The 12,493-nt window shown below is 36.3% G+C and overlaps 1 protein-coding gene across 3 annotated transcripts; it reads right to left on the reverse strand.

Annotated features, from left to right (window-relative positions):
• Positions 1-45: 45 nt before the first annotated feature.
• On the reverse strand, positions 46-11,846 carry LOC111018519 (Sterile alpha motif (SAM) domain-containing protein). Of its 3 annotated transcripts, none has more exons than XM_088127762.1 (7): positions 11,443-11,846; positions 10,976-11,124; positions 10,575-10,591; positions 9,902-10,452; positions 8,793-8,873; positions 7,956-8,033; positions 46-361 (listed from the first exon to the last, which is right to left on the reverse strand). In XM_088127762.1, exons 1-7 carry the CDS (start codon positions 11,497-11,499, stop codon positions 305-307), a joined length of 990 nt encoding a protein of 329 aa, XP_087983888.1. In that variant the 5' UTR covers positions 11,500-11,846; the 3' UTR covers positions 46-304. The 3 variants fall into 3 exon arrangements, with proteins under 3 accessions (XP_087983888.1, XP_087983887.1, XP_022150322.2); XM_088127761.1 differs by having other exon boundaries at positions 10,542-10,591; positions 11,443-11,844; XM_022294630.2 differs by having other exon boundaries at positions 7,956-8,018; positions 10,542-10,591; positions 11,443-11,840.
• Between the last annotated feature and the right edge of the window lie 647 nt (positions 11,847-12,493).

The following is a 12,493-nucleotide window of genomic DNA, read 5'->3' on the forward strand; positions in this document are numbered from 1 at the left end:
TTCATCATAATGCATGGGGAGAGCAAAAAATTGTATCGATGGTGGTGCACAAAAAAATGTTTTTGAGAATGTTTTGATTTTGCATGAATGTATGTGAAAGGGGATGGAAACAAAAGTTATACCCTTCCTATCATTGTTAGGATGCCATTGGTCTAAATAAAAATGATACGACAAGAGATCCAAGAACCTCTCTCTTACCACTAACATCTAAAGATAATACACTATCATGTCTCGGGTCTTCGAGATATCAGCACTGGTGTTAAAACTGCCAATGAAAGCGATACTTCCTCTAGAAGAATAACGATCACAGTTGTCGCTTGGAACGTGGAGCAATCGCAAGAAGAATTTTCTTTCTAGGACCCTGAAGTTAACAAATAAGCTTCATGGTGATCATAAATCTCACAACAACCAATGATACAAGAACGTAAATGATAGAAATTATATATATATGTATATATAGATATATATTGATATATAAACCCTTCATAAAATCTCACGTCTTATAACTCACAAGAACATAAAAATGCTAACTTCCTCCAAAAGGGAGAAATATCAAATGCTAATTGGAGAGGGTTGTGACATAGATGAGAACTTGGGGAGTCCCATTTAATGTTCAAAAAATATTCAACCTAACATAAAAAATTTATGCAGTATGCACTCCATTTAAAGTAATAAAAAATAAAAAAGAATAATAATTATAGTAATTGCTTTTGCTTATTAAATTGGATCCTAAGATATATTATTCTGCAGAATAAATTAGATGGTAAAATATATCATGTACAAACATGAAATAGGAGATCAGAAAGACAATAGCCATGACATCATGAGTAGAGAGAGGGAGCGCTTCGGCTATGGTACATGTTTGAAAATTTACAGACTCTTTTGTTCTTAGAAATTAAAAATTAAAAATAAAAAATAAAAAGGAAAAAGTTTGCTGAGATTTGAGTTTTTACTTTAATTAAAGCTGGTTTTAATTTTAAGTACTTTATTTATGTCCCTACTTTTTTAAGTTTTCCATCGTAGACATTTACCATTAATGCTGCTTTTATAATCTTTCAGGTTTAGATAAAGAAACAAATTGTCTTTCTATTTTGGATTTTACCCAGATCAAATTTCAATTTATTCTCTATATTGTACAAACATTGAGATCTGTACTGCTACTTCCAATATGCAATATCTTTAATTATCTTTTTCTCTACGCAGTTTCTAAGCTCAATCCCTGAACCCCTGCTTTTTCCACTAGGACCTATAATAACCTTCAAACAGATCAGGATTGTTTTCTAACTTTTCCCTGACGAACGTTTCTTCTTACACTAACTTCCCTAGTGTTTCCAAACAGTAAGGCGCCTTTTAAGGAATACAAGTCTCTTTTATTGCCATAAGACGAGAGATGACAAAAAGGCATTGCCTAAGTGGGGCGAGGCACAGTTAATAAAATAATAATTACATATTATCTATACAAAATAAATTCCTTTGTGTTAAAATTAGTCATGGGATAAAATCATCAAAGCCTAGCAGCTTTGTTGGTACCAAAGTTGTGTAGAGCCCATTTAAGCTCCTCCTCGTCGAAATGTCATTCCAAAGCATTCTGGTCCAGCACAAACATAGGACTCCAAATTAAGTTGGCAGGGAACCCAAATAGTCTATCACTTGTAGAGAAGACCGACTTGAAGAATAACAACAATTCATTCTCAATGTCTGCATCATTAACTAAAGAACATTCTGACTAGAAAGAATTTCAGCAATAAGATTCTTTCATCCCCTAGTAGAGAGCAAACAATGGAAGAAATTATTATTCTCATCTCCTCCAGATTCCATTTAAATTTACATTTTTCGACCCACAGAATATTTTCTTTCGAAGTCAATGCCTGGGATGGAAAGGATGCTTTTTCTCCCAAGGGTCCAATCATTATAAGAGGGAATCAATAGAGTCACGTTTTGCATTAGTTTGCCGGAGATAGTGACAGAATGTTCTGTTAAAAAAAATAAATGCAGAGTGTCCTGATTGAATCTTCAATAATAGCCATCAACTCTTTCTTGGCTGAAATCCTTTTTGTTCCAATCTTGAAGAAGAGATTTGTGACCTCTCAGGTTACTCATAAAATAAAAACTAGGATGGTAATTGTCAGCAGGCATACCTATGGGTTACTACAACCTATACCCATTCCTAACAAGCACCATAATATTTTTATTTTTTCAATAGATTTCATCCATTACCTATCTATCGGCTATCATGAATCCAATAGTTACAATTCAATACTCATGGTACTTGATTGCCTCAAAAAAGAATGCCACTTTATTCCGCTTAAACACTCGTGTACTACTCTTATGGTGGCTTGGATTCATCTTAGGGAGGTTATTCACCTACATGGCCTACCATACAACCAGATCAAAATCTTTACAAGTTTAGTTCGGGAGAAGTTATTCGAGTGTCAAGGTACTCAATTGGAGCATAGTGCCATGCAACATCCTTGATCTGATCTTTTTCTGTTATGGTAGGGAAGAGTCCTTTATTAATCTGAATTGCCTCCTTAAGTTCTGTGAGTTAATCTCGAGTCTAAAGATTAATAGGAATAAACGTTCTATTTTAGGCATTAGCCATGATGCATCTAAGTTGGCCAGGTGGGCGTCTATGGTGGGGTGCAAGGTAAGATCCTTCCCTTTCTCATACCTGGGGCTTCTATTAGTGCATACTAAGGCCCTTCTTACTAACCAAAAATCAGAATGACGATGAATTATGAAAATCAATCGGAATGAGATCAATGGGAATAGAAGTATTATTCCTTTGATGTTGTATACTTGAAACTATCTGGAATCTGAATTAGAAACTAATTTATGTTATTTAATTCCATCTGGAATCGGAATCAAACATATTATGATTACCAGAATACCCCTATATATTTGTAATTAATTTAAAACTGTATTATATTACTTAAAATAATTTTAGTTATACTTTGCATCATTCTATTTAATAGTAACAAAATAAAACATGAACAGAAGATGGAAATGGCAAACTGCTTTTAGTTCTGCCATTAAAGCTTTGTGGTAAAGTAGTTGCTCAGTTGAACAGTCCAAAAAGGAACAAATAAGTTACAGAAAGAAGAAAGAAGCTGAAAAGCCATTAACAAGAAATGAAACTCCCTTCAGAATTGGATGGTAAAATATTCCCAGCTTGTCAGAGAATGCCTGCGTTAAGCTTTTCTAGCTGAGATGTTCTTCATAATTCATAACTTCATCATTAAAAGTACAATGACTGCAATAAAACAAGAAGCCTTTTACATTGATCAGGGGTTAGACAGACTACTTTTTCCAACTCAATCTTTTCCGCTTTCCCAAGGGATTCGAGCCTAGTCATGACCTACAGATTGCCTGCCTCTGTCATGGGTGTTGCCGTGAGGCTGAGCTCGCCGGAGATGGAGAGGTCGCGTGGATGCTATTATTCAGGGGGTGTCGTCGTCAATTCTGACTTATCACTGCTATTCACTGTGGGTTGCAGTGTGCGGAGAAGCAAGGGAGGGTGCAAATCGAGAGGAAGAGAGCTTGGGGGTTCTGGTTTTCAGGCACAAAAAGGGGTAGCCAAAAGAGAACCCTAAAAGGGGAATGAATCATGAGAGAGAAAGGGTCTAGGTTGTAAAACAATTAAAAAAAAAAAAAGTATTGTAGGTCCCACGAAATAAGGAATGGAATGAATCATGAGAGAGAAAGGGTCTAGGTAGTAAAACAATTAAAAAAAAAAGTATTGTAGGTCCCATGAAATAAGGAATAGAATGGGATTGAACACCTATTGTGAGAGGAATGAGATTGCAACTTTGTTTGAGGAGTGATTCCCAAATTTGAGGTGGGTCCCACTATTTATTCCCATTCCTTGATTCCTATTCCCTTGAAGTAAATAGGGCCTAAGGGAGTTTTGTCGTTACGGGCTCCTGTTGTGGAAAAAATGTTTTTTTTTCTAAGGGAGAGAGATAAACTCCCATTTAATCTGTTCTAAGCGGAACTCCGACCTACTTCCCTTCTTTTGGAAGGAGTCGATGAAGGGAAGCGGGCTCATTTAGTCAAATTGGGAGTGGTGAGGTGAGTAAGCCTTTGGATAAAGGGGAATTGGAAATAGGCAACTTGAGACTGCATAATGAGGCCTTCTGGGAAAACGGTTATGGTGTTTTCCACAAGAGTCAAATTTTTATGGTTATGGTCCCCATCCCATTGAATGGGTGCTTGGTGGGGGTTCTAGAGGCACTTACAAGAGTACGTGGGTAGCCATCTCGTCTAGCTTCCCCTCTTTTTCTTCATTCGTTCATTGTTGGTGGGGATGGGACTGATACTTACCCTTGGGAGGATAGGTGGCTTGGCGATCATCCTTTTTGTTCTTTATTCCCTCGTCTATACCACATTCCTTCCATGAGGGGTCAGTTGATGGTTTCAGTCTTCCCTTCCAGCAATTCTACTTTGATCTTGGTTTCTATCGCCCTTTATCCGGTAAGGAGACGTCGGATTTCGTGGTATTGTTAGCCTTGCTGGAGAACTTTGTTGTTAATCCAGGGGGGAGGAGTTCTCATCTGTGGTCCCCTAATCTTTTAGAAGGGTTTTCCTACAAATGCTTCTTCTCATGTCGCCCCTCTTGAGATTCCAAAGAAGATTAGATTTTTTTACTAGCATATCTTATATGGTAGGGTTAATACTTTGGATCGCATCTTCTGGCATTTTTCTGCTTTGAGCAAGCCCCAATGTCATATTCTTTATAGGAGAGTCACTAAGGATCTCGATCATCTCCTTTCGACTTATTAGTTTACTTTGACGGTCTTCTGGCATTTTTCTGCTTTGAGCAAGCCCCAATGTCATATTCTTATAGGAGAGTCACTAAGGATCTCGATAATCTCTTTTCGACTTATTAGTTTACTTTGACGGTTTGTGCTTCATGCTTTTAGAGTTCGCCTGCTCTTCATCACCATGCTTTTAGAGTTCGCCTGCTCTTCATCACCCTCCGTTTAGGGATAGGGGTCAGTTTTTGTGGCAAGCAGGGTGCCTAGCTGTTTTATGGGATTTGTAGACCGAGATAAATAGCAGATTTTTAGAGGAGTTGAGAAATCTTGGGATGATGTGTGAGGTCCTGTTCAATTTCATGTTTTCCCTTTGGACCTTGGTGTCCAAAAACTTACATAATTACTCTCTAGGTTTGATATGACTCAATTGGAGCCTGTTCCTCTAGTTTGGCTCCCTTTTGTTGTTCTCGTTTTTATGATCCTTTTGTATTCCTTCACTTTTCTCAATGAAAGCTCTACTTTTCATCCCCAGAAAAAAAAAATTATATCAAGGATTGGAAATCTGCTTATATCATCGTTATGCAATGAGCTCAATGGTTGGTGAAAGCAAATTTTAGCCAGAATGCCAATCACACTGATATTTGAGTATTGTGTGGACAAGCCCCTCCTCCCATCCTTACATAATGGAGCTGTAATCCAACTTTCGTAGCTGCACTGGATTAATTGCTGCAAAATAAAGACTGCATGCCATAACTGACTGCATTGAGTTCACTGACATAAAACTAGACACTAACGTTCAATTATGCTCTTCTAAAAGGAATACCAACTCTATCCAACATAAACTTAACTCAGCAATATTCTTATTCCCCACTTGTTGTACTCAGAAAAAGGAATACCAACTCTAACAATTCTATCTTTGTCTACCAAAATGACTGGAGATGTTTCAAAAACAGTTGGCATATGATCTGAAAAGAGTTTGCACCCTAATTGAGTTAAAGTCTCACACATCGAGAGGATGGTTGAGATTGACAATGGCAAACACTCTAAACATGACCTAGCTATGTAATAGAATTCATCTCTACTTTTCCACAAGTAGAGGGTACATAGATCATAGAGTTCCCCTACTCCGAGAGCCTTTTCTTCACTACTAACAACAGCATACCCCCAAGACCTAAAACAACTCCTAGTAGCGAAAGCCCCCCTAGACTTATACTACTCCACACACAATTTCTCTACTCCCTACAGTCACCTAGTTACAAGTGGCCCCAAAAGTATCAACCCTTGCCAACGTCCCTAGGTCCCCCCCCCCCCACAAAAAAAAAAACTCTCTCTAATGCACATGAATAAACCGATGGCCTAGCACTTTGGGGAATTGATTGTATCTCAAATTGTATCCATATAGCCAAGTATCCTTTTCTAAACAAATCAATCCTTAGTTGGCCCCTCAACTTTTCAACCCTTATCGATCAATTGACCATATGAGTTCCATAACAAAGCTACTTTTACCATTATATTCATCCATCCATTCAATTCCATATATCTCAGTTCCAGGAAGCCATAGGCCAAACCTTCCCAATAGTTCCTCTCTCAAACTCATGGTTTGTTGTAGAGTCAATTTTTTAACTCAAATTTTTTTATGCTCCAATACTAGCATGCAATACTGGAGGTGCAAGGCACAATGCTCAAAGTACTCACTTACCCAGGGCAAATCCTATCCAAAGGTTTAAACTCTACAAAGGTGTAAAGTGAATAACACTCCCCAAGGCCTGAAACGATTACACCTGCAGGTGTTTGACAAAATACCAAACTAACCATTAACCATTCTATTGACGTGTTGGCTGCTTCTCAACCTTGCACACGCCCCTTTTAACTTCTAAGTGCCATCCGGCATTCCTGTACAGCTCAGCAACAGTCAATATACTCCCAAAGACACAATTGACCTACCAAGTGACTTGCTGACAACATCTGTTAGCCCAAACAATGCCAAGTTTTGGCTTGTTTTTGCACTATGCTAAAGTGCAAGCAAGATACAAGCATGCACCAATTATTTGCAACCACCCTCAATCTTATCCAATCACCTAAAAAATATCTGACCTAGCTATAACCTATTATCTAGACATTTCCTTTCGATTCAATAGGTACTCAGCGGTCTTTTTCCTTAAAAAAAGAGTATTCTACAAACTTCCCACTATTGTATATATTTGCTATTGGTGCACCCTAACTTAACAACTAACAGCCCTTGTTACAAAGGTGAAAAATAATGAGATAGACCCAAGCAATTATGAGACAAATTGTTTCAAGCATCACTGGCCCTGCATCGATGAACCCTGTGTATTTAATGTGTTAACATAAACCAATAAAGATCTTGCAGTTCCATTTACATGGGTCAAGAGTGGCCAAACTGATTCCTAATCCACAAATTGTGAGGTCCTTTTCAACGGTACTTGAATCTTATGTCGCCATTATTTTGATACCAAGATTCACAAAGTGGACACTCTTGTTTCTTACAAGAATGATGGTTGCGATGACAACTAAAACTCCCTTTTCTTGCACTCGCTGGTTTCTGAATCTTTTACTCACATTTTGTATTGTAATGTAATTTAGAGGCAATTTTTTTTTTTTAATAACCGGGAGTCCAAGCTTTTCTCTCCTAGACTCAAGGCACCCACCCTAAGACCTAGACCCAGGAGACATCAAAGTTTTTAATGTTAAGCTCACTCGAAGGTTTAAACTTGAGGCCTTTAAGCCAGTAGGACCAAGAGACCCCAAGCTGATGGGTTCAATAAAATTTCACCTGAATAGAATGTTTGTTTGTTGTAGTTGTGGGAACTTAGAAGAAAATATGACACTTTTTTAATAAAGAAAAGCTGTTTACAGCCCCAACAAAACTAAACAAAAATAGAATAAAAATAAAATAGAGGTGGTAAATACAAACTAACTACTAATTGTCTAACTACTAGTTCATAGGAGCCCTGCTGGTTAAGCCTTATCATAGGTGAAACTACTACAAGGTCGGTAATGTCTAAAATATTTTCTCATAATTCTTCTCTATGCAACTTTTATTTGATCTCATTCTTTCCTGAACAAAAGCGTGTGTTTCTCATTGGAAAACAAAGAACAAAATGTTCAAAACCTCTATAGTAATTAGAAACATTTAAACCCTAGATATGAAATGAAGAACAAGAACAACAGCCATACCATAGGTATCCCAAGCTCTTTGAGATCATTTTCCCCCATTTGTTTCAAGGCAGTCATATCAACCTGCATCATAAAAACCTAATAAACCAAAGATTGGCAGGAAACTTGATCACTAGTACTCCTATTGGCCATAGATGACAAGGAAAGTCACAACAAATATTAATGTGATAGGATAATTGGTAGAGAGACTTTGTATTGAATTAAGCAGATAAGAAAGTGAATGGTTAAAAAATTCCTAGACTTTTCAACAGGTCTAAGTCTCTCCCTTACCCTAGTCACAACCAGAAACGATAGTGAAAATAATCTGAGGAAGTGAGCTTTTAAGTTTCAATACAGTAGGGTTCACATAGACAACAGCCATCACGGCAGCTCAAGTTTCTACATAGAAGCTTGCTGTAAAAGTAGGAAACTAACTGATATTGTTTTAGAATCAGTCGCTAAACACTACTGAATAAATGGATGACTTGAATAAATTAAGGTTAAAGACTAAGATGAATGTACTGGCAAGACGCACAAACCAACACCCACAGGAAAACTAGAGATAGACAGGTAAGATCATAGTAGACTTTACAGGTAAAATATCCTTATCTTGTAAATTATGCATGCTACAACTCACATACAAAGTAGAAAGAAGATAGAGAGCACCAAAGGTATAACAATTGACATTTATTTTTCCCTTTTGTATAAATTGGGGCAAGAAGCTCTATTAGTCAATCAAAACTATATGGCTCATACATGATTCTATTAGGGAAAAGTTCGTGTGTGTTAGACAGAAGAAAACCAATGCCCTATATGCCATCAGAAAAAAATAGTTTAAAACGGGAGATTTTAACATACTTCCTCAGCCTTAAAAAGAATGGAATATTTTCCCAATCCTAGAGAATGCAACACGCCATCTATACTTTGAAGTTCGTCACCCTGTAAATAACAAGTAAACAGGAAACACAAATTTCAAAGTTAAACATTTCATATGTTAAATTGGGAACGTGAAAATAAAATAGGAAACTGTTGCAGTAACCAGTCCTACAAAGTTAAAAAGATATCTTTTCTTTCAATTAAACCTATTTATGGGAAAAAGATTTAAAAGATCCAATACAAGCAAAACTCCAAGACAAAGAAAAGGTAAATTAATGATATCAGATACTTTATTACCTAAAACTCATAAGAAACTAAGATTAAGAAAATAAAATTATAGGTAATATCTTTCGACGTAAATTGAGAAGTGTGGAACTACAAGATATATATATAGAGACAGAGACAGAGACAGAGACAGATAGGCGTACATATATGATACATAATATATACATATAGATATACACACACATATGTATGCATGTACTCCCAAAACATTTGTCAACATTCAAAATTTCCAATAATTGAATCGTACAACCTTCTATGTTACTAGTTAGGTTTGATATTTTTGAACAATTTTTTAAATTTTTGAACAATACTAGTAGGTTTAATATTGTATGCCTCAATAATTTTTCATGGCATATCAACCAAAGCTGATTCCCATGGCTAATCTAATTTAACGACCCGTCAAGCATGTCAAGTTCTCAAGAAAGCTTCTACAAGAGCATAGGTAAGGCTTCTATTTGATTCTACTATTCTAGTTTATACATATGAAGCATGAAATGCAATTATTTTTCGTTCAAGGTGAAAGAATACAGTTGTTTAACTACTGAAATCTAACTCTTCTAACTATCACTTCGCTTCTCAAAATAAATTATAGTAGTACAGTTAATAGTCACATAATGTATCTTATGGAAGTTAAACTTTCTTCAAAAATCAATAGCTTATAATAACATACAACAATTACATTAATTAACATGTACACATTAGAACTATGATAACAAACCAAGTCAACCAAAACAGGCAGCAGCTGCTTATAAAGAAGGTCAAAAATATTTTAGTACATGGTAGAGAGAATAAAAAATAGATTGTACTTGATAAAGGGTTTTGTGTGCAATGCCACTTGGCGGAGGATGTAAGGGAACAAGAGGTGCCACTGGCTTTGCTGACGTTGGAGGCAATAGAGAATTTGTCATAAAAGTTGCAGAACTGACAGAACTTGAAGCATTGTGAGCATCTTTGGCTGCGTAGCTCATTGATTTGACATTCTCGAATGAAAGGTTAGTTGGCCTTCTCTGTAGTTTCTCATCATCCCTTTGAAGAGAGTAGTGCCTTGAAGATTCTATAATTCTAGCCGGTGATCCTTGTCTTAAATTATCCATTGTCCAAGAGGAATAAGAACTTCCTAATGAGTCCTTTTGAGGCAAATCATCTGCAGTTCTACTTGAAGGAGCACGGCGTAAGATATTTGCATCATGCAATGGTGGATCTCGATGTCGTGAATCAAGATGACGAATAGGGGCTTGGTTTCCCTTAGGTAGCTTCTCCCGAAGGTCTAACGACCTCTCATTGTCACTTTGAGCACGTCTAAATGCATCTTTTTGTAGGAGTTTATATCGAAGGTCATTTTTACAAATGTGTGACACTGATTTTAAAAATAAAAGAAATTAGAGATTATATTAGAAGTTCATTAGCATGAAGAACAGTAAAATTAGGTTGGTATAAGTTCAATACCATCCAACCCATTAGAACTCCAATTTGACATACCATCATCTCCTCGTATTCTGCCAGGAAGATGAATAATAAGTGTAAATTCTTAAGGGGAGCAAAAAACAGAAAAATAGAAAGAAGCAGAAAAGAGAACTGAAAGAAAAAAATCCAGACTCCAGAAATGAAAACACATATTAATAGCCCAACATTTCTGATAATCACTAGCAATTCTAAGTTTTCTACGAATAATATTTTGTTTTCCTAAAGTGAATAACGTCACTTATTCATGCACTCAATCAAAATACACCAAAGGAAACTGCAAATAATTTTAAGACGAAATCATTAATCATCATCATCGAGTGATCGGAGTACCAAAAGTTGAGCAAACATGAAAACTCTAAGAATCTAAGTTATAACTTACGGCAGTGGATGAAAAGTAAAAGGAAAGAGCAATATACCGTTTGTTATTGACTTGGCTTCCATAAAACAGATCACTATCAAGGCTATTTCCCAATCTATCTCTTACAGACCGCTTAGTTCCAGACACGGGCCATGAATCAGAATCAGAAACGGAAACATTGGTACCTGGTCCAGCTTTTTTTACTACCTACAGAACAAAGTGATAGATAAAGGTTTAATAGAGTCAACGGAATAGCAACACAACGTTTCACTGATTCAATCAGACTTATTCAATCAGAGTAACTTAAATGAAAACAAAAGTCAAATTTTTGTTTCTAACTTTGCCCATTTTCTCGGAAAGAACATGATGGATAGACACATATAGAGATGACTCATTGAAGCAAGCAACAAACGAGAACCACATTCATCATGCATTAAGAGAAACCATTCGCAGCAGAACCAGAAACAAAATACATCAAGAATGGAACATGAGCAACAGCAAGTAAAGTGAAAGAACAATCGAAACCTGGCCGCTACCGCCGAGTGTAATGGTAACTCTACCACCCCTCGAAGTTGCAGACATGTTGAAATCAAACCCCAGGAGAAAAGTTGGTTTCAATTACTCATTGATTGGATGATGGCGCAGGGCAATGAGCAAGTACAGAGGTGGGTTCGGATCGGAATGAAAATACAAATACGAGAGTGTGGAATTTGATTTTGATTTTGATTTTGATTTTGATTTTAGGTCGAAAATAAGAACGCCGGCGTATACCTCTGATCTCTACTGAGAATGGAAACAGAGGGAGGACGAAGACGAAGCAGATTGCGGAACCAAAAAGAATTGGAAAATTTTGATAATCCCTCGTATTAGTATTTTAATTTCTTCATCTTATTTTCTTTCTTGTCGGTTCCAGTAGTTTTTTCGGCCCAGAAAGTTTTGTCTTAGTTTTGTCTTCTTATTCAAAACTTTCTTTTTTTTTTTTTAGAAAAGAGATAGCCTTCTTATTCAAAACTAATCGATTGTTTTATCTTTCAATCTGAATTTAGAGGAATATAGGTAAATTTTGGTTCTTTTTTTTTTCAGTAAAATATGATTTTGGTTCTTGAGTTTTAAAAGCTTGCACTTTTAATCAACAATGATAGAAACTGTGTCGCAATGGCCTTTAAACCTATTTCCCAAAACTTATATACATTCCACTCGACCAAGTCTAATTCTAATTGTTTTGTTGTGAAGTAATCCACAGGACGGTTCTCGTGACAAGAAACATTAGATTCTCTTTTGGGTAGGCCTTGAAAGGAGAAGTAAGGTTGGAATGCAAACCCACGTCTATTAAATTCATCTGATCCGGTAGTACCCTAGGCACTAACTAATGATTTTAAATTTCGTAGTTTGAAATTCGAGAAATGGTTTAAAATTTGTTACCTTGTGTGGGATGAGAATGATTTGAAAACAATATAATTAAACTTTTTTGTTTGGATGCTTGTTGGAAAGAAAATAAAATGAAAATTTTATAGTTTAGACTTTTAGGGAGTGTTTGGTCCCCATTTTCAAAACGGGGAGTAGGGTTTGTCTAACA

Source organism: Momordica charantia (assembly GCF_013281855.1).
Source record: "Momordica charantia cultivar OHB3-1 chromosome 8 unlocalized genomic scaffold, Mcharantia_2.0 BLBB01000008.1, whole genome shotgun sequence".
NCBI classification, from domain to species: Eukaryota; Viridiplantae; Streptophyta; class Magnoliopsida; order Cucurbitales; family Cucurbitaceae; genus Momordica; species Momordica charantia.